General features: G+C 39.7%; 1 protein-coding gene across 2 annotated transcripts in view; it reads right to left on the bottom strand.

The window, feature by feature from the left end:
- LOC141286850 (espin-like) overlaps nt 1-23,891 on the bottom strand; it is a 49,765-nt gene that overhangs the window by 9,105 nt on the left and 16,769 nt on the right. For both annotated transcript variants that reach the window (XM_073818963.1, XM_073818964.1), the window contains 2 exons: nt 14,197-14,342; nt 11,008-11,364 (listed from right to left, as the gene is read on the bottom strand). In XM_073818963.1, coding sequence (XP_073675064.1) covers nt 11,008-11,364; nt 14,197-14,342 — 503 coding nt within the window. The remainder of the gene's footprint in view (nt 1-11,007; nt 11,365-14,196; nt 14,343-23,891) is intronic.

Genomic DNA, 23,891 nt, shown 5'->3' with positions numbered 1-23,891 from the left:
CAATGACTTGTGACTATGGGTACAGTCATTTTAGACACTTCCAAAACTGGTGCAACAAAGATGGAAATACAATTTTTAAATGCAGACATTGAGCCAAAACTCATCGCCAAACACCAATGACTTGTGACTATGGGTACAGTCATTTTAGACACTTCCAAAACTGGTGCAACAGAGATGGAAATACAATTTTTAAATGCAGACATTGAGCCAAAAACTCATCGCCAAACACCAATGACTTGTACATAAGGGTACAGTGATTTTAGACACTTCCAAAACTGGTGCAACAGAGATGGAAATACAATTTTTAAATGCAGACATTGAGCCCAAACTCATCGCCAAACACCAATGACTTGTGACTATGGCTACAGTCATTTTAGACACTTCCAAAACTGGTGCAACAAAGATGGAAAATTAAATTTTTAAATGCAGACATTGAGCCAAAAACTCATCGCCAAACACCAATGACTTGTGACTATGGGTACAGTAATTTTAGACACTTCCAAAACTGGTGCAACAGAGATGGAAATACAATTTTTAAATGCAGACATTGAGCCAAAAACTCAACGCCAAACACCAATGACTTGTAACTATGGGTACAGTCATTTTAGACACTTCCAAAACTGGTGCAACAGAGATGGAAATACAATTTTTAAATGCAGACATTGAGCCAAAAGCTCATCGCCAAACACCAATGACTTGTACACAGGGGCACAGTCATTTTAGACACTTCCAAAACTGGTGCAACAAAGATGGAAATATAATTTTTAAATGCAGACATTGAGCCAAAAACTCATCGCCAAACGCCAATGACTTGTACATAAGGGTACAGTCATTTTAGACACTTCCAAAACTGGTGCAACAGAGATGGAAATACAATTTTTAAATGCAGACATTGAGCCAAAACTCATCGCCAAACACCAATGACTTGTACATAAGGGTACAGTAATTTTAGACACTTCCAAAACTGGTGCAACAGAGATGGAAATATAATTTTTAAATGCAGACATTGAGCCAAAAACTCAACGCCAAACACCAATGACTTGTACATAAGGGTACAGTCATTTTAGACACTTCCAAAACTGGTGCAACAGAGATGGAAATATAATTTTTAAATGCAGACATTGAGCCCAAACTCATCGCCAAACACCAATGACTTGTGACTATGGGTACAGTCATTTTAGACACTTCCAAAACTGGTGCAACAGAGATGGAAATATAATTTTTAAATGCAGACATTGAGCCAAAAACTCATCGCCAAACACCAATGACTTGTACATAAAGGTACAGTCATTTTAGACACTTCCAAAACTGGTGCAACAGAGATGGAAATATAATTTTTAAATGCAGACATTGAGCCCAAACTCATCGCCAAACACCAATGACTTGTACATAAGGGTACAGTCATTTTAGACACTTCCAAAACTGGTGCAACAGAGATGGAAATATAATTTTTAAATGCAGACATTGAGCCAAAAACTCATCGCCAAACACCAATGACTTGTACATAAGGGTACAGTCATTTTAGACACTTCCAAAACTGGTGCAACAGAGATGGAAATATAATTTTTAAATGCAGACATTGAGCCCAAACTCATCGCCAAACACCAATGACTTGTACATAAGGGTACAGTCATTTTAGACACTTCCAAAACTGGTGCAACAGAGATGGAAATATAATTTTTAAATGCAGACATTGAGCCAAAAACTCATCGCCAAACACCAATGACTTGTACATAAGGGTACAGTCATTTTAGACACTTCCAAAACTGGTGCAACAGAGATGGAAATACAATTTTTAAATGCAGACATTGAGCCCAAACTCATCGCCAAACACCAATGACTTGTACACAGGGGTACAGTCATTTTAGACACTTCCAAAACTGGTGCAACAAAGATGGAAATACAATTTTTAAATGCAGACATTGAGCCAAAAACTCATCGCCAAACACCAATGACTTGTACATAAGGGTACAGTCATTTTAGACACTTCCAAAACTGGTGCAACAGTGATGCAAATACAATTTTTAAATGCAGACATTGAGCCAAAACTTATCGCCAAACACCAATGACTTGTGACTATGGGTACAGTCATTTTAGACACTTCCAAAACTGGTGCAACAGAGATGGAAATATATTTTTTAAATGCAGACATTGAGCCAAAAACTCATCGCCAAACACCAATGACTTGTACATAAGGGTACAGTCATTTTAGACACTTCCAAATTTGGTGCAACAGAGATCAAAATACTATTTTAAAATACATGAATTATGCTTCCATCTTTGTTGCCACAATTTTGGAAGTGCATTTTTCTGTTCTAAAGAAGGGGGTGTCCCAATACTTTTGTCCATATAGTGTATGTACAAGTCATTGGTGTTTGGTGATGAGTTTTGGCTCAAGGTCTGCATTTAAAGTCACACCAGAGGAGTTCAGCTGAGATTAGGACTGAGACATTTCTCTATGAACCTTGCCTTATACACAAAGGGATTGTTCATGTTAGAATAGAAAGGGTCCTGTCTAAACTGCACACAATTCCCTAGAATATCATTTCATGATCATTAAGATTTGTACTCATGGAAATTACTTAAGTAGTCAAACCTTTTCACTAGAAGGGGGTGTTCCAATACTTTTGGCAATATAGTGTATATCACAATTCCGCAAAGCCACTCCAACTATATTGCCTAAGTGCAGTTATACCCTTGTTTTAATTTTAAGGTGGTTACATTTAGAGCTAGACTACAGGTGGACTCAAGCGCTCCAGCGCAACCGAAACTCCACAAACTTACTAACACTCAACCTTTTAAACAATTTCATGGTTACTGTGGCATCAAAACACTTTAACATACTCCGAAAATGTGCACAGTTTCTGCTGTCAGTCAGGTAGTGTGTGCACACAATGTGAAAAGCGATCTTCTTCCTCCATTCAGATGGTAACTATAGCCCGGCAGAAGAGTCGGCCATCTTCAGCTTCTCATTTCCCCTCCACGCGGATTGATTACCTCAACTGCTACCGTGGAGCCACAGCACTAGTAACAGCCCAAGTATCTATGTAAACTAATCTGTGTCTTAATATTTCATTATTCCCCTGGGAATTATATGGCAAGAAAAAAAAATAAAAAGAAAGTTCAGAGGGTGCAACTATGAATGATGAAACAGATGAAGCACGCTGATGTAATTTCTTGACGTATAAGAATCAGATTAAGCAATTAAATGTTCTTCCATCAATGTTTCATCTAGGTTCTTTCACACTGAGTCCAAAAATGTTTGCCTGACAATAAAAATAAATATGACCTCACGTTGTGTCAATCACGTTTACACACTGCCTTTGAAACTTTTGTCATACAAAAAAATTGGATGGGGTTCAATGTTCAGCATTTTTCACATCCATATCAAGCATTTTGAAAATTGTTTTCACATTTCTGAGCCACTGTGATATTCTGTGCATGACGAATTTTGACGAATATGGAAAAACGCATATGAACATTTCTGACTCAGCGTGCAAGGGCCTTAATAATCTGAAAAATGTCAATGACATTCTGTATCCGTTTACATACAGATACAACCTTTTCATAAAGAAGGCTATACTGAATCTATAAAAGGAAATCCACTGCTGTAGAGTTACTGAGTTGGGTTTGTAAAAGTTAAAAACGTCAGTTAAAAAGATACTGCAAGAGCACTCCAACAAAGAGATAAATCTATACACACACTCTTAAAAATAAATTTGCTTCACGATGCCATAGAAGAACCTTTTTGTCTAAATGGTTCCATAAAGAACCTTCTACATCTGAAGAACCTTTATGTCTCACAAAAGGTTCTTTGTGGTGAAAGAAGGTTCTTCAGATTTTTAAAAAAAAAGGTAAGAAAGAGATTGCATGGTTCTTTGTGAAACCAAAAATGTTTTTTTCTATGGCATCGCTGTGAATAACCTTTCAAAGCACCTTTATTTTTAAGAGTGTACAGAGAAAAATTCTGCAAAATCTTATGAAAATGTCATATTTCACCTAAAATATAAAGACATTATATTTACTTCATTTAAAATAAACCATTTCTTTTTAATTCTGGTTGTGGAAATATGACCTGAAATGAACTACTTTGCTCACACTTTATTTTAAGGACTTCTGCATTAATAAACTGCTAATTTGCTGCTTGTTAATAGTTAGTAAAATAGTTGTTAAGTTTAGGTATGGGGTGGATTAAAGGATCTAAAATATGGTCATGCAGAATAAGACATTAATATGTGCTCTCATAAACAACCAATATGCTAGTAATAGGCATCCCTATAAGATACCAGTTAATAGTGAGAACTGGTCTCAAAACTAAAGTGTTACTGAACATAGGTTTTAACATGGTACATATTTTATATCTGATGTTATATACTTTTCTACTTTAAATACTTTGAATGCTTGTAAAGTTAAAAATCAGACTACTGTCTGAATACCGTCCTGTCTTCTTAAGGGAACGGCAGCTAAATGCCCTCTAAATGCTTGAGCTTGACTCCAAAAATAGCTGTGATGCCATAGTTAACTCTCTAATTCTTATTTAACTCTTTAGCTAATTAAGTTCATGGAACCTAACTAAAGTTCATTATTTGTAGAGCAATGAATGACTGTACTAAGACATACTATCAAATGATAAATTTAAGTCAATAAGGAAATAACTGAACTGTCCAATCATAAACTTTTTATTTAATTTTGTAAGTATTTCTCCAAAAACGAACAAACCATCAAACTGACACTTCAAACATGGCTAGATGGAACAAAACTGTAACAGCTGAACAATATAAACGTCAATGTTAGGTGTAAAAAAAATCGTATGAATACCAATGGCAATAAAAACCTTTGTAGTTAACTTCTTATGTAGAAATCCATCTGCTTTTGAAAACAACAGCTGCTAATAAAACACAATCAAACTAGAAGATAAACAAAAGGCCAAGAAGTCATAAAAGCATTGACTATGAGCAGAAACTAAGAGTTGTGTGCTCTTAAATATCTGAAAACACATCAAGAACACTAAGAGGGAACACGTTCCTTCTTATCCTAAACATTTCTGATATTTTCCAAAGCATTACGCGACATGCAGAAAACAGATGATGGAGAACATGTAGCAGTGACTAACTTATGATACTCTCAATTGTAAGTCATATAAATACTAAAGAACAATAGTTCAAAGTTACAAAATTCAAATGGCTTCTTTTAATGAATTAATCAGATAGAATTTGGTGAATAAACAAAATGATTTGAATGATTTCATTTGAAAGAAAATGTAGTTTGTACTTCACAGATTGATGATATAAAGCTCTTTGAACAGATGGATATGACTGTTCAAATAAACAGGCACACTTAAAGCCTGTGTGTTTTATTTGATTAAATGATCGATTGATTGATTGATTGATTGATTGATTGATTGATTGATTGATTGATTGATTGATTAACCTTTCTGTCACTTCACCATAGTGGTGTATTTATTTTTTTATGCATGATAGCAATTTATCAAATAAATACCTTTTACACCTCAACTTACAGCTGTTCGTAGACTTTTATTTGCCTCTACGTATTTATATCTCTAAATCTTTGCATTGCTATTAAACATAACAATAGATACATATCTAATTCAGTATGATGCTATTGACTTTAATTTCATCATATGATTGCTTCTTTTGTCAATCAAGACATTTCTGGAATTAAACTGCCTCCCTGATCGGCGGAACACAAGCACTGTTTGGTCCTTCAAATGATCTGACATGATAAGTCAGATGTCAAACATCTCAGCTTCCTTCTCTTTCCAGAAGGCGAAGCTTCGATCAATATATCTAATGATTTCCTCATTACTAAACTCTTTAAGTTCATAAATAAGCTTGATGGAGTCCTCGTTGGGCTCCTCTTTAACATTTACTGGGCCCTGTTCGTTCACAGTTTGAATGCATGGGGCTTTTGTCTGGGGGCTTTCTGCTGTTACAGTTGCTTGCGGTACTGCGTTTCCTGACTGCGTTTTCTCATCATGTGGTTGGACTTCGGTGCTACTCTGCTGTATTGCTGTATCCTTTATAACAGTCTCAGATGAGTTCTCAGAAGTGCCCTGTTGGGTGGGCATCGAGACTTCTGAAGTTGGCGCTGGGTGTTCATTAGAGACTTCTGGTGGTGAAACACTTTGGAGGCTTGCATCACCCGGAGACTCTTGTGATATGTTCACGGATGCCTGCAGAATCTCTGGAGGCAGAATGAGCTCAGCTGCTTCCAGCAGCCCGCCACCCTCCACAGAGTCACCAAAATACTTCACCTTGATATCTTCGAAACCATCCGACCAATCACGCTTCCCGCTCTCAATGCTCTCCATTACCTCTCGGTGAAATTGGCGGATCGTTTCCCAAGGGTGACTGCCTAGTCTGTCAAACATTTCATAGCAAAGCAAGTGGCGAAACTTCCGTTCAGTACGCGACATGTTCATCTCAAGAAGCTGGAAGTAGCCTAGCATGAAAAGGTCAAGAGTTAGACTCTCATATTGAACTGGAGATCCGTTGATGTGGGGAAGGAAGTGCTCGGGCCAGTAGATCATCTGAGCTCGACTGAGTCTGCGGATTTGTCGAGTGGGCACCTGGCTCATAATGGTCCTCCAGTGGCCAAGAAGGTTTCCCACCACCTGTCTCTGTTTCATGAAATACAGCAGTTCATCCTCCGTTTGCATGGTGCCATCTGGCTCAGCCAGGTTGTGATAATACAGCGAATGGCAATCGTTCTCTTCAACAGTTAGAGTCTTCCCTCTTCCCGAGCACTTGTAGGATTCAGTCATTGTGTACTTTCTCCAGTGCTCCAGGAACAAAAACACAATCCTTTCCTTTCGCATCTCGATGCACTCCTGGACGTAGCTCAGGTCTGTTTGCACCTCTAGACTGCGGGTGAGATGCTCTGAGGTTAGACTCGTAGGCTGGTCATGATGCTCCGAGTCAGATGGTCCAGGCCCAGTGTACGTCAAAGGTACATGGGTAGGTATTATAGGTTCCTCATTTACCAATGGTAAATTTAAATCTTGATCTATCGGTGACCCATCTCCGACTTGCGAGAGGCTCTCGCTTAAAGAGAACAGCAACTCGTCCTCCAGGATGGGCTCTGATGGGTAGCTGCATTCACTAACCGCCGGCAAGGACCTTGTACGCTTGTATATGCGGTTTGTTTTGTCGTCCTCATACTTTATCTGGTTATGAGTTTCATAATTGGCTTTCAGGTTCTTCACAGACACACCACACTGCTTAATCTCCTTCTCCACCTCCTCTCGAGTGGAGAATGATTGCGATCGGCCAATGTTCCCAGAATTTGAGATCCCTGTTTGGCCCTTTCCAGTCTTCAGGCCTTCATATGTATATCCTTCATTGATCATTTCCAGAATATCAATCTCCTTTCCGCCCAAAGTGGCGAGCAGAATAGCCATGCTTTTGAGCAGCGTGGAAATCTTGCTGCACCAAGCAGGCAAGTCTTCTGCTTGCCCATGAACCTGTTTGGGGTTCACAGAGAAGTGGTCTTGGTTCAAGGCTGCAGACACAGGTAGGAGTTGCTTCAACTCTTGCTCCAGCTGTTCCAGCTCTTTCTCCACCTCTGTCACTTTGTGCATGACCTGGAGGTTTTCGATCTGCTTCTCAATGCGGATCAGGTCGTCCTCTGTCATCAGTTCTCCAAATGGACCCAAAATAGCATTGTGCACGTGAGAGTAATGCCAGTCTTGGGCTTGATAGTATCCACTGGCAGCAAACTAAAGCAGGTTCAGAGGAGGATATAGAAGGGGACAAAAACAGATGTGGGGGTGCCCTTCAGCCTGTGGATCCGATGCCTAACATACACGCTTTTAAAGCCTCTTCACCCCAAACGTTTCAAACTTTACATGAATTTAGTGGTGCGATGATATTGCCTTGTTTTCACTGAGTTGACTTTACTTGCAAAAGAAGCTTCAGGTATAGAAAGAAAAAAAATGAAGCTGAGTATGTCTGAGTTTTTGTTAGGATAATATTCTGGGTTACTTTTAATTGATTGCATATGGACACAATCAGTGACGTGCTGTTGAATATTACAAACAAGAATGCCAGGAACTATATTTACAGTAAAGCACCATTGATGTATAGTCAAGTGGGCCAGTGGATTTAAAAGCTCATATTTTTGTAAAAGCACCTGAACACCTCATTAGTTACTATCTGAACCATACAGTTGCAAAAACTGTCCTTTTGAGTTGGAGTTACGAGTTACTGGCATAATTTTTGTGGATAGTGTGCATAACTCAGCACCAGTAAATACTTTTTGTTTATGCACTGAGCTGATATGTTATGTCTCTTGCTGGTATGCTTGTGCAATCAAACTGGGGTGATTTTTTTACTCTTTTTTTTTCTTTTCTGGAGAGCGTTGGTAAGCAATTCAGTTTCACGATAACACAATGTTCAAGATGTATTGTTATAATTCTGACACTGTATGATAGCTGTATATTTTGAGGTTCTGGCCACTTGTTTGTAATATTTTATTGTAAGTGTACTTAAAGTATGTTCCCAATCAGTTTTTCAGACTGAGAAAAAGTCTAAATTTAATTCTTGTAATTCTACAGCCTGCCAGAGATGCTTCACATAAAGACATTCATTTGAAAGTTACCCAGAAGTTTTAATTTAAGTGTGAAATTCATGTTTTTTTTTTATGTGTCAATTATATTTAGCTCATTGACTATACGCAACTGATCTAAAATAAATAAATAAAACTGAAACACTTTCAGGACGTTAACAAGATGTATGAAGTTATAAGATAAAAATAAAACGCTTAATGAGTAGGATGACCAAGACGACCAACTGCACTTCATGCTGTAAGCTCCAGTTGCAGTGTGAAGGGGCTTTGCATCACACCACTGAATCCCCATGTAAAAACTTAGAGCTGTCGTGCACCATCGCCAGTAAGCCACATTAAACTAATACTTCCTTAGTAAATGTCAAACACACTTAGGCTTGTCTTGAGATGGTCACAACAGCCCCAAATTAAACACTGCATCACTCAACACAGAGTATAGGAAGAGCCAACCAAATATCACACTGAACAACACTCATTTGAAACCCCACACTATGAAACCCAGATCAAAACTGAAGATTGAGTTTTATTTTTGGCTTTTAGATTGAGTCTGTCTTCACCATAAGCTGAAAGCCTTGTCTGAGCAGTAATATTAAACTCTTAAAAGTCTAGTTTTACAAATCAGAGCTAACTGTAACATGCATGTTTGATTTAAAAGCCATTTCACTTTGCTAAGCCAGTTCATGTTGACTTCACAGTCAAGTACATGCAGAGGAACACATCAATGTGTTTACAATAAATAAACATATATGTAAAAATTATTCAATTATGCTAAGGCAAGAATAAAAACTCTGGTCTATTTTACTGGTGAATGCTGTGATGAAAAACCTTTCCCTGGAAAAATGTATATAGATATACTACTCACACAATTATTACAGACTCATTGACAAATAATATCTCATCCCAACACTAATTCTTAATCCTTGTTTTTTATTACCAGCAAAATTCTATATCTACAATCAAATTTCGGACAATTCCTTCTAACCTAAAAATGTATTTATGAAATAATTCAGAGGTGCATAAATATTTGCTCATTCACACAACACTGCTTTGGTTATCCAGATATCATAAACTTATTATGCAGTTTATCATTCATGGAGAAATGAAAGATCACATACATAATTTCTGCATATAGTTTTTTCAAAAACTCAAAAATCGCCATGCAGACACTCTGCTATCCTCCATGTAGATAGATCAAACCTCAATTTCATAGCTACAATTTGCATTTGAAATCATAAGCATTTTTAAAATCTAAAGAGGTAATACTACTAAAACTACAGGAGGATAGCGCTGATCTTATAAGCTGAGAAAATGCACTCATTTCCACTTATTAATGGTACAAGTTAATTTGTTAGAGTTATAAACACCATTTGGCATTAACTGTGAGAATTGTGAACGAGAACCATGCAGAGAATACATCTACTGCAGAAACCGTAGTATGAACAGTAATATGGTATTATGCTATTTCAAACTTAGTGGATCACAAATCACTATTAGTTTAGTTTATTAAAAAGGCTGTTTGTTAAAACTTATAACATACAAATTAATGCATGATCATATTCTAGATCCTGTAACTTTGGAAGCTTGTTTCTGCTACTAAATATATATAAAAAAAGATGAGATAAAAAGCTCACAATTCTGACTTTTTTTCCTCAGAACTGTAAAAACTCACAATTGCTAGTTATAAAGTCAGAAATGCAAGTTTTTTTTCTCCGAATTTTGAGTTTATGTCAGAAATGGGCTTAACCCTACGCAATGCCTAAACATAACTACTACACTACTACATAACTACCTTACTTACTATCCATAAACAGCAAATTAAAAAATTATTGAGGAAAAACTTCTTTCTTTTTGCTTCTTTCTATTGCTAGTCAGCACATATTATTATAGTGTTATTGTTTGGGAGTGGACAATGTCACTCTAGAGAGCATTTTATGGGACAATTTATTTTTTTTTACCAGATCATAAAGACTATTTTTGTGTGTGCATGTACATTTTGTCTGCTTTTAGGAATATACACTCTTAAAAATAAGGGTGATTCACGATGCCATAGAAGAACCTTTTTGTCTAAATGGTTCCATAAAGATCCTTCTGAACATGTTTCACAAAAGGTTCTTTGTGGCAAAAGAAGGTTCTTCAGATTATAAAAGGTAAAGAACTGAATGGTTCTTTGTGGAACCAAAAATGTTTCTTCGATGGCATCCCTGTGAAGAACCTTTTAAAGCACCTTTATTTTAAGAGTGTACTAACATATAAATGACCTTAAATGCAAGGCTTCAAAGTCACAAAACTCCAAATTTGATTCCATGGGGTCTTTAAGTATGTTATGAAGCTGTGATTCAAAAGTGTATAAATGTTGAAATCTGGATTAGAGATGCACTGCCTCAGCTTAAGATTAAAACACCCAACTGTTTCATCACTCACCTTTTTCTTGTTCTCTTCCTCCTCCTGCATCTTCACTTGTAGTTTCCTCACCATCACCTGCCTCTTCCACTCTGGGATGGCTCTGCCCTGCTCATCATGTGTGGGCACCAGACTCTCCACGTCCACCACGCTGGACTTGCTCTGGGCAACAGGAGTATTTCCATTTACGGCCGTTGCGAGCTTCTCACTGCTCTGTGAGGTGGACAGGTTCTGGGGCGACCCGCCGCTGGTCTTGGGAGCTGGTGGAGTGGGTGGCGTGGGTGGACAAGCAGGCGGTGGAGATTCTGGCTTTGCAGATTGGGTGTCGTTGGACTGGGGTTTTGGCAGAGGCTCTGGCGGCGATGACGGACGTTCCCCCTGAATGTCAAAGCGATCAATGAGAATAGAATATTATAGCCAAAAATATAGACACAGTCACAGCTGGCTTGAATAAAAACATTCTTAGAAATAAAGGCTCTTCAATGGTTCTTCGTAGCATCTAATGAATCAGGTTCACTTGCAATGAGGATAAACAGGATCTATGCTATTTTCCCCTTAGGAAAATATTTATTCTATGATGCAAACAGAATTCTGTCTATCTGTCTATCTGTCTATAAATATATGGAGATTTCATCAACAAGCTCAGTTTAGTTCTCATTCACTAGTGTCCATGAAGTCATGTCAGTATATTTCCAAATATTAAATGATACATTATTGGCTGCATTCATGTCATTGTTATGGAGTTTTTTGTTGTTAGTTTTTTTTTGTACACTAAACAATATTGATGAGTTTGCTTTTTGATCTCCAATGCAAAACTAGTTGGGAACCTCTACTTATCAAGAACCATTTTTCACTGTAAAAGGTTCTTGAGTTGGTTATATGGTTCTTTGGAGATTAAACACACTTTTAAAACAATGCATTACAAGTTCTTGAGATCAGCGTATTATTTTTAGGGTTCTTTAGGTTTATTTTCTAGCAACCGTACATTAATGATTTTCTGAAGAACTAAAGAACAAAACATTCTTTATAAAATAAAGTTCTCTTTTATATTATAGTATTTTTCATAGTGTTCTGGAATTACCATATGTCAAAATTCGCAATAGTAAAAACTAATGCCTTTGGCAAACTCATAATTACAAGTTTTCCACTCAGAACTGTATGAAAGCTTCAACTATATCATAAAAATGGCACCAGTACATTTATCTGTTGTCCCTTGTTAGGTCTTGTATAGAAAACATAAAGAATACATGTAATAAACACTGCAAAAGAGTCATCTTACAGTTCCTGTAGAAAGGCATCAAACCCTATTGAAAGAGTTACTTTATTTGTCATGCAGCCTGAAATCAAAGCCAAAAAAAACCTTTTCAAATTTTGCTTCACAACATCAAACTAATGAAAGAAAAAGCAACAGTTGGACTTGTAGATGGACTTAAGGAGAGTAGTCCATTTCTGTTCAGCAAAGAATTTGACTGAACTTAATTCTGCAAGGAAGAATGGGCAAATATTCTCCAATTTAGGTGTGCAAAGATAGTACGGACATAACCAAAAGGACTAATGAATGTACGTAAACCAAAAAGTGTTTCTACAAAGTATTAAATGAGGTGAACTAATGATTTTTCCCGACCCTTTTATTCTAGTTTTTTAGTTTTTTAAGGGGAGACACTGCAGGCATAAACGCTGCTTTTTCATGCACCTGTCAAGTTTGAGATTTTGGCCTTTTTGCTTTTTCATAAAGTGTTTTTTCAGACTAGTGGAAAGAAAACATCCAAAAGGCACTGTTAAGTGTTTCTTTTATAGCACTTTATCTATTTGTGTCAATACATTTCAATTACAATACATATTTTTAAAGGCCGTTTTCTCAAAATGAGTTTTTTCTCCTACACTGAGCCATAAATCTCCACTTCAGTAGCACTTACACACACCAAACTTTACATTTTTATTCCTGTCTGTATCCTGAAGGTTTTTACAGAGGGATTTGTTCATATATATTTTGCTTGATTATATACAACATTTTATTCCCCCCCAAAAATGCGAAAATATATTGTTTTCTGTCTGTTCTAAGTATTTTCTGAATTATGGAGTTACAAAATGAGAAAAACATTTGACTCTTAGATGTCAAAAATATTAACTATATTGACTTCATCCAGTGTTTAGATTTTTAATCATTAAATAATGCTCATTTGCATACTTAAACCTAACATTTTAGAAAACTTGTAATACAATTTTTTTTTTTTGCAATAATCAAAGTAATCAATCAACTAACTATCAGTTATTTATTTTTTTTTTTACCTATTCAACTGCAGTGTCTCGCTTTTAGTCATTTTCAGAACTGTTGCTTCTCTTTCATTAGTTTGATGTTGTGAGGCAAAACTTCTAAATAAAGCTGGAAAAGGTTTTTTTTTTTGGAATGGGTTTTGATTGCAGGCTTGTACAACAAATAAAGTAACTCTTTCAAAAGGGTTTGTATTTATCATACTTGTAAAGGTTACTCACCATAAAACTTTGGAAAAATTGGAATAAATAATTCACATAACTGTCAGAGTTCTTGTCCTAATCTATTTCTTGAAAAGATTGGTCAGTAAATTAAGGTAGATAAAATGATTTGAACATTCCTCTGTCATTTCCTCAGTTATGTAACATTTAATAAATTGTGCTATTGTATTTCAGCACCAATGGCTGAGTTACACAAGCCTCACACTAAACTGCCTTAATTATCCTGGACAATGGATTTGATGCAAGATCAGAACTTTGTTCTGGAGTTTATTTCAGTATTTTTTCTGGCTGTAGAAGTTATATTTTGGGATACAGATCCATATTTTAATGTATCCATCTCCATAATGATATTCTTTTCTCATGTACTTTAAGAAATATCACTCCATGTGCCATAACTGATTTGTCCATTTGGCTGTTGTTTCCATGGATAATCATTAGTGTTTCTAATGCAAACACTGTTACGTCACATCACTCAAGCCAAATAATGGCAGTCACACCCAAACGAAAGATCAAAGGTTACAAATAGGCAACTCATTTCATGAGACAAAATACTTAACATTCTGAGAATTGCAATTATTATACACATAAAGTTCAAAACAAGCTCATAAGTAAAACATATATAATAATATATAAACATATACAATAATGTTTCTCCAAGAAACGTTTTCACGTCATAGGTAAAAACGAAATTTGTGAAAGCAAGGGAGCGTGACCTACATTGTTCCCCGTTGTGCTGCTGTTAGAGAAGACGGTCGTGTAGCCTTTACTTTGAGGTGTTGGCTTCAGACTCTTCCCAGCTTTAATTTCGGCCAGAAGCTCAGAATTATCTCCAGTGGGGGACATCATGTTGAAGGATTTATTGCCTGAGATAAAGACAGAAGGAAACTGAGCCAGGATGGATGGATGCATGAAGAGAAAGAGAGAGAGACACACCGGACAAGCTTCTCCTCTAAATATTTAATTCAAAAGCCTAGACGGCTAAACAAATGTCTAAAGCAGTCAGTAACTCATGTGCTTGTACTAAATAGTTACTAATGAAATGAATCCACTCATTGAATAAAGCATAAAACAGAAAGGACTAAGGTAAAGCTCAATTTGAAGAAACACAAACAGAAAAAAGATCAGGCCTTTGTTGAAGTTTCAACCATCAAAATGATTTAAAATCTATGACATATTTGATCGCTCTGACCACTGCTTAATAAAATATAATATCTTTACAGCAAATTTGGTGAATTTGATGGAAAGAACAATACTGGCTGGCAAAGGAGGACAAACAGGATTTTATGAGACTTATGATGTGAAAATATGGAACGTATTCAATTAAAGATAGTTATAGAACATAATCTACTTGACCAAAAGTAGCCTCTGCTCTTCAAGTTTTAGTCCCGTAATACATTACAGTGCCAGGAAACAAAAGGTTGTTGTACTCAGAGTCTAATAACAATCTCTAAACAATCCACACATTCATTTAGCCGTTAACAGGATTTTATCCCTTTTACGTATATAGAGAAATATAACAATGTATTCAAATTGAATCAAAAAAACATTTAAATAAAGGAGAAAAAATTGCAGAATGTTTAGTCCACCAGTAGAGGACAACAACTACAGATACGAGAGAATCCCTAAAAAAAGGAATAAATAAATAAATACACAGAATAACAATAAATAAAAAAATCTGAAAACTAAGGTATTACTCTAATGTATTTCTTTTCGTCTTAAACGCATTATTCCTAAAGAAATAATCAAACAAAAGTACATCACCTGCTGTTTTAGATTGAAACCTCCAGAGTATCTCGTAACAGACGTGCTATTGTTTTGTCATAGCTGTGGTCATGAAAAAGTCTTCTCAGACGGAGAGAAGCAGTTTAGATCTACAAACTCTCCTCTCCTCGCGCAAGAACAAACACCACTGCGCTCGCTTACTGCCGGTGGCTCATCACAGTTGGGGGAAGTCTGAACGGATCAGCGGTAATCAACTCTGACAAGAGACGGCTGCCAAATTGGAGCTGGATTTGAAGTCCACTCGCTGACCTTACGTCCTCTCCTTACTCTCACTGACCCTCCTCTTTACTCACACTTCCTTCCTCCGATCAGCTGTTCTCTAGCTCTAACTCTCCAACCGAGAGAGTGGATTAACAGAGTCTCACACATCACGCTGTTTGACACACAAACGGCAAGCGGCAGGCCCGAAAAAGACACTTTCTGTTGCTGTTCTGCTCATAAGACGCTTATAAATCCATCCTTAGCCATCTTCAAGAATCAGCTAAAAACACATCTCTTCCATCTTTATTTGATCTTCTAACTCTAGCACTCTCTATTCTAATTCTTTTCTTAACAAAAAAATTGCCCTTTTAGACTTATACTCTATTCATTTACTTACTTATTTACTCTAGCTTTTCTGTTTTTGTTGTACTCTATCTATTTTTAGGCTTTTTTTATTTTATCTATTTTCTTTTTATTTATCATGTAATTAAAAAAAACCTTGATACGTGTACTACGTTAGACCAAATGAGACTTGTCATAGCACTTGCATGTTCTTTCTCTTTTGTTGATTTTGATTGCTTCCATTGTCCTCTTTTGTAAGCCGCTTTGGATAAAAGCATCTGCTAAATGTCTAAATGTAAAAGTAAATAAATAAACCATACTAAGACCTCTTAGTTCATACTTATACTCTTAGCTGGTTAAAATGATTTGGTCTCTTCAGACTGTCAAAACCCCTCAAAACCAGACACTAAATGAAATCGATAAAATGCAACTAACCATATAATCTTGCATAGAAACTATATCTCTAAAACTATGTTTATGAACTCATATAAGCATTGTGTGTGTAAACTTTGCAGTATTAGTTGCAAAGTTTAAGCAACTAAACTTTGAGGTTTAAATGAGGATAAACAGGACCAAGTGAGGTTGTGTGACATACCCTAATCAACCCTAATCCAACCCTCATCCAACATCACAACAATGACAATTTTGCACCTGTGTGGGCTTACCAAATGAAGTCCAGTATAAAAGTAAGTAGTTCCCAACTAGTTTGTGAATCAATTCAAGCTGTCCTTTTCAATAAACTCTAAAGATTTTATTCTGCATTACTGATATCATTCAAAATGTAGTGTTATATCGATGCGTATAAATAAAAATGATTATATATCCTTCCTCTTGTGTTCATTTCAGAGTAAATAAACAATGAAAGAAAATAATCACAAGGCTGAAAATATCAAGACTGTTTGTATTTTTTTTTTTGATATTTTGCCCACCTATAACTACTCAAATTAAATCATCATTAAGCTTAATACAAACACACTATACATTACCTTCAACCTTGACTTGGCAAATATTCATTTATGACCTGTAGCTAAATATTACTTCAATATAACTTAAACAAAGGCAGTCAGAAGAACTTGTGCCTGAATATGTGCAGAAAAAAAGAGGATCAGGATGTTCACAATAGCTGTGCATAGTGAGGAATGATGTGGCGTAGGTTGAAGGGCGGTGCGTTGACGGCAGGGCAAGTCAATAAGGCCGCCCACTGTTTACACTGCTTTATACTCATTTATTACAGCACGACTCACTACGCAGGCTAATGACAAAACATGGCAGTTTAATAGAGGAATTGCTTGTAAATTCAGCAGTTTAATCAAAATTGTAATTCCACATGGATTTTTATGAGGATGAGTCAACATGAAATCAAAATTCACCATATTTACTTAATATTATTGTATGTGATTCATCAGTGCATTGCTTTTATCAAAATATAACAACCTTCTCTGTGTCTGAAACAACTTTTTTTTTAATTATTTTCTGATTTCATTAAGACCTCTTAGTTGTCAACCAACCACCTGGCTTCATTCTGGTATGGCACGCCCACTTTTTACAGTCATTTACAAAATGGAAAATTTAAATCGCAGTTTTTATCATTGACTACACTGTTTCACTCAGAAATCAGTGTTAGGGGTGATTCATTACAATTAATTCAAATGACATAATCAGATAAAAATTTATTTAGAATTACTTATTAATTCACTTTTTAGCCAAAAGGGCCTATATAGTTGGCAAAAACACAACTTTTTTTATGTTATTTTTTCAGACTAGTGGAAAGAAAACACTCCAAAAGACACTGTTAAGTGTTTCTTTTATAGCACTTTATCTATTTGTGTCAATAGATTTCAATTACAATTCATATTTTTAAAGGCAGTTTTCTCAAAATGATATTTTTCTCCTACACTGAGCCATATATCTTCACTTCAGTAGCACTTACACACATCAAACTTTACATTTGTATTCCTGACTATATTCTGAAGGTTTTTACAGAGGGATTTGTTCATATATATCTAGCTTGATTTTATACAATATTTTATTCCCCCCAAAATGGTATAGATAATACATGGATTTCATTAAATAATGCCTCATTTGCATACTTAAACCTAACATTTTAGAAAACCTGTAATACAAAAAATGTTTGCAATTATCAGTGTTATCAATCAACTGGTAAGGCAATAACTGTGTAGTTCCCTTTCGATACTTTCACTCGTACTGCGTCGAAGACGCTATGGGAAAAGCTCCTTTTTCTCCTGAGACTGAAGCATTTCAATAACGCAGTGTAACTGCACGGCCATTGGTTCGTGCAGTGATAAAAAGACGAACCAATGGCTCGGCAGCGGAGCTGCACGAGCCTATGGCGATGATTCGCGCCCGATCGCGCCAAAAGGGGCGGAGTATCTGGCTATATAAGCGTGCATTTAGCCATAGGATCTCAGATCCTTCTCCTTCAGCGACGACTTCTTTGCTGATCTACGAGACTTGATGCTACTCGCCGTTGACACGCCTTCGCAGCGGATCAAGCTGAACGAGAGACCCTCTCTGCTCGTCTGATTAGCCGCTTCTCCGCCGCCTTCAGCGTCGCAGCAGCAGCGGTCCCAGCTGATCCCCTGCCGCCATCCGGTGAGTATAAAAGGGCTTATTTCTAAGAAGTAAGTTCTAAAAGAGCAAATTTTCTAGCGACGTTGTTGCAAATGTCGCGATGCGAGTGGCTCGTGCAGGGCTCTTCACGATGTAGAAGGGCAGTGAGTGCCGCTCACTGAGACGGAATGCTGTCGCTGACAGTTTGAGTCTCGCTCTTTTCGCTCGCTAACCCCGTTCTCCCGTTTCTTATCTCTCAGCAAGGCTCGGAGAAAGAGACAGTGGAGTCAGGGAACTAAACAACAGGGTTTGAACGATCGTACGCCGACAGTGAGCCCGCGTGCTCGCTCTTCCCGTTGCCTTTGATCTGACAAGCTCGCATTTGTTTGTGTGTGTGTGTTGCTAGGGAGACGGACTGCGTTCACTACGAAAGCCCGGTCCGCTCGCAGAAGGCGCTCCAGCTCTCATGTCTCTCTCCTCCCAGTAATCTCGGAGGAAGCAGCAGCGAGTTGTGAGCTGAGCAATCATGCACGAGCATTCTCATGCCGACACATATTGTGCAAGCTTTATTGATTTGCCAGCGTGTGTTACTCGCGAGGATCAGATGCACTCGTTACACGAGCGGCTTTAATCCTCCCAGGCAGATCAGAGTGAAGCACTGTTACATCTATTACTGACGGCTTTGCTTTCGTGTATGCGTCGCTTATGCCGCGCTCACAGAGGCGAGCTGCTTTCATTATTAATAGTATGGACATGTTCGCTCGCGGGAGTCGCCCCGCCTCCCCCTTCTCACGTTTCTCTTCTCTCAGTTACCTCGGAGAAAGAAACGGTGAATGCGCGATCAGACTTAAGTGACGTAACGCCGGCAAAGCCCCGCGTTCGTCACTCTGTGCAGTTTTTGATCAGTGTTATGTGAGGATCTGCGCCTCTCGCCTTATCGAGCGGCTCTATCCTTCTGAGCAAATCGGAGCAGAAAGCTGTCACCTATGATTCTATATTGCTGACAGCTTCATATTTCAGTGCGCCTCTCGCCTGGGCCACGCCCACGCTGAGGTTGCATGCTCTGAGACAGACAGCTCTCTCTGCGAGTGTTTACGTCTGGATCTGCTTTGCTCACAGCTCGATTTCTCAATGAAGACGGCCCCGCCCCTCCCCTCGTCTGCTACGAGCAGAACTGAGAGGATGTGCGCAGCGTTTTAAACTGCCTATGTTTATACAAAGATCATCAGTACTCCTCTTTTTGAGCGGTTTGATCTTTTTAGGTGGATTAAAGGAGAATGCTGTCACTGTGATCATTACTGACAGCTTCAATTTGGATGCGTCCTGGCCACGCCCACGCTGAGGCTGCGCTCGTTGAGACGATGAGTGTTATGTCTCGCTGGCGGCTCGTTTCTCAATGAAGACGGCCCCGCCCCTCCCCTCGTCTGCTACGAGCAGAACTGAGAGGATGTGCGCAGCGTTTTAAACTACCTATATGTTAATACAAAGATCATCATTACTCCTCTTTTTGAGCGGTTTGATCTTTTTAGGTGGATTAAATGAGAATGCTGTCACTGATCATTACTGACAGCTTCAAATTGGATGCGTCTGGGCCATGCCCACGCTGAGGCTGCGCTTGTTGAGACGATGAGTGTTATGTCTCGCTGGCGGCTCGTTTTCTCAGTGGAAAATGTTGTGACCCCTGGGCCCTTTCTGACAGCGTCCTCACAACCTGCCATTGTCATAACGGTCAGTTGCTCGAACCAATGCAACCCCTTGCCACGCGGGCCGAGGCCTGGCAAGCCATCCCCGGAGTGTCAAGTGGGTTCTGGGCATAATAGAACGAGGTTACACACGTCAGTTCGCTTGAAGACCACCACGCTTCAGCGGGGTCTCCACCTCAGTTCACAGCAAAGACGTAGAAGTTTTGCGTACGGAGGTGAGGAATTTGTTGGCAAAGGTGCCGTAGATACGGTTCCCCCAACACAGAGCGAGTCAGGCTTCTACAGCCGTTTCTTCCTCGTTCCAAAGAAGGATGGCAGTCTAAGACCCATCCTCGACCTCAGACGTCTGAATCGCGCCCTCATGAGACGGCCGTTCAGAATGCTTACGCTAAAGCAGATCCTCTCGCAGATATGCACAGAGGACTGCTTTTGCTCACTGGATCTGAAAGATGCATACTTCCATATCCAGATTGCCCCCCGTCACAGGCAATTCTTGAGATTCGCCTTCGAGGTATTGGCTTATCAATATACAGTCCTTCTGTTCGGACTGTCCTTAGCTCCCCGCACGTTTACGAAGTGCATGGACGCAGCGCTTTTCCCCCCTGAGACAGATGGGAATCCGCGTCTCGAATTACCTCGACGACTGGCTCATCCTGGCCCAGTCGGAGGACGAGCTAATACACCACAGATCCATAATCCTCAGCCACTTAGTGTGCCTAGGACTCAGGGTCAATTTTGCCAAGAGCGTGCTGTCTCCCAGCCAACGTATTTCATTCCTGGGTGCAGTTTTCGACTCAACCCGAATGGAGTTGCGCCGCAACGAGCCCAGGCTATTTGCAGGCTCGCGGCCTCCTTCAAAGTCGGAGCCCTTCGCCCTCTCAAGGCTTTTCAGAAGATGCTCGGCCTGATGGCCTCGGCATCCCCAGTACTTCAGTTGGGCCTGCTTCAAATGCGCCCTCTGCAGTTCTGGCTGAAACCAAAGGTTCCTCCTCAAGCCTGGCGTCTAGGACGCCTACGTATCAAGGTAGATCAGGCCTGTGTCACAGCTCTGATTCCTTGGAAGAACTCTCAATGGATGGAACAGGGCATTCCCCTGGACATGGTATTCAGAAGGAAAGTGGTCTCGACAGATGCCTCCAACTCAGGTTGGGGGGCACTGTGCAACAGCCAGCCTGCATTCGACCAATGGTCGAAAGCAGAGAGTCGCCTTCACATCAACTGCCTAGGAATGCTAGCAGTGTGTTTAGGCCTCCACACCCTTCTGCCGGTCTTAAAGGGACACCACGTCTTAGTCCGCTCGGACAGTATGACAGTGGTGTCTTACATAAATCACCAGGGAGGTCTTTCGTCGAGACATCTATCACGTTAGTGAAACGTCTCCTAAAGTGGGCTCAACTGCACTTCCGCTCGTTGAGAGCAACACATGTGCCAGGCAGGCTGAACCAGGGAGCAGACATGCTGTCTCGGAGCAACGTCTCCTCAGACGAGTGGATGCTTCACCCCCAAATGGTTCAGGAAATATGGGCGGTCTTCGGCAAGGCGCAAGTAGATCTTTTCGCCTCAGAAGACAATTATCACTGCCCAATCTATTTTTCAAAGGAACAGGATGTATTGGCCCGCGAGTGGCCCAATCTCCTTTTGTATGCGTTTCCCCCGACTGCCCTGGTACCACGGGTCATAAGGCGAGTCAGGGAGCAGAAGCTCAAAGTCCTGTTAGTGGCCCCATTCTGGCAGAACCAGCATTGGTTTCCAGATCTTCCTCGGCTGCTTTCAACAGCGCCGTGGCCCATTCCACTGAGACGAGATCTCTTAACACAGGCAAACAGAACGCTATGGCACCCCCCACCGGAATTGTGGGCGCTGCACGTATGGTCTCTCGACGGGAGCCTACAAGTCTCCCTGAGGCCGTTTTGAGCACTATCTCTCAAGCCAGAGCACCCTCTACAAGGCGGCTCTATGATCTTAAGTGGTCTGTCTTTTCCGCCTGGTGTTCCACCCGCGGTGCAGATCCGAATTTATGCGACATATCAGTGATATTGTCCTTCCTTCAGGAGCTATTGGACAAGGGAAGATCTCCCTCCACGCTCAAGGTCTATGTGACATCCATAGCGGCATTCCATTACCTTATAAATGGTCAATCTGTGGGAAAGAACGATCTGGTCGTTCGTTTCTTGAAGGGGTCAAGAAGGCTTAACCCCCCTTCGCCCCATCACAGTCCCTTCTTGGGACCTACCCACGGTGCTGAGGGCTCTGAGAAGCCCTCCCTTTGAGCCGCTTCAGTCCACTGACCTTCGCCCTCTAACGCTGAAAACTGCCCTGCTCTTAGCATTGGCATCAGTCAAACGTATGGGTGAACTACAGGCGCTCTTTGTGAGCCCCATATGCTTGGAATTCGGGCTAAATGACTCTAAAGTCATCCTGAAGCCAAGACGTGGTTATGTACCTAAAGTCTCTCGACGCCATTCAGAGACCAAATTATTTCCCTCTTGGCTCTTCCTCCTTCGGAGCAAGACCAGGATTTTAATCCCCTCTGCCCCGTTAGGGCATTGAGGTGTTATGTAGAGCGTTCTGCTTCCTTTAGGCAGTCAGAACAGCTGTTTGTGTGTTTCGGTGGCCGCGCCAAGGGGTCTTCGGTCACGAAACAGGTTATCCAAATGGATAGTGGAAGCCATCATGCTGGCTTACTCTTCTTTGGGCCTACAATGTCCCATGGGGGTAAGAGCCCATTCGACTAGAGGCATCGCCTCGTCCTGGGCCTGGTCTAGTGGCGTTTCCATAGCAGAAATTTGTGCGGCGGCCGGCTGGGCCTCGCCGTCCACATTTGCTAGATTTTATAATCTGGACGTCCCGGTCTTACAGACTCGGGTGCTTCTGCATAATGGGATAACTGTTACCAGTAATAAATGTTATGTGGTACGCTTTGGCCTCAGTGGAGCTCCAAACTGCACTTAAATCCCTGGAACGGATGTTTATCACGTTATCTTGATTAAACAGATTGGCCCATACTAGCCCTTCAGTGCTAGGGCCGTGTCAGTCGTTCCTCTACCATAGCAACGGCGGGATTGTACTGGTTCCCCATAGTGTCTTCGACGCAGTACGAGTGAAAGTATCGAAAGGGAACGTACTCGGTTACTTTCGTAACCTCGGTTCCCTGAGATACGGGAACGAGTACTGCGTTGCTGGCCGTGCTATGTAGCTGCACGACTCAGTCGTCGCTTCAGTCGAAGTACCTGAGATCCTATGGCTAAATGCACGCTTATATAGCCAGATACTCCGCCCCTTTTGGCGCGATCGGGCGCGAATCATCGCCATAGGCTCGTGCAGCTCCGCTGCCGAGCCATTGGTTCGTCTTTTTATCACTGCACGAACCAATGGCCGTGCAGTTACACTGCGTTATTGAAATGCTTCAGTCTCAGGAGAAAAAGGAGCTTTTCCCATAGCGTCTTCGACGCAGTACTCGTTCCCGTATCTCAGGGAACCGAGGTTACGAAAGTAACCGAGTACGTTTTTTTACCTTTAACTTTCTCCAACACTCAGAAATACAGAAATACACTGCAAAACATTATTTTCTTACTTAGATTTTTTTGTCTTGCAAAAATATTTAAAAATTCTTAAATCAAGAAAGATTTTTTAATTGAGTAAAAAAAAAAAAATCTTGTTTTCAGAAAAAAAAAAAACAGGTCAAAATTAAGTGAGTTTTTGCTTAAAAACAAGCAAAATAATCTGCCAGTAGGGTAAGCAAAAAAAAAAAAAAAAAAAAACATATTTCAAACAGAAAACAAGATTACTTTTCTTATCCCATTGGCAGATTAT

The sequence above is a fragment of the Garra rufa genome, chromosome 15, assembly GCF_049309525.1.
Source record: "Garra rufa chromosome 15, GarRuf1.0, whole genome shotgun sequence".
Classification (NCBI taxonomy): Eukaryota; Metazoa; Chordata; class Actinopteri; order Cypriniformes; family Cyprinidae; genus Garra; species Garra rufa.
This window is presented reverse-complemented; position numbering and strand designations above follow the sequence as displayed.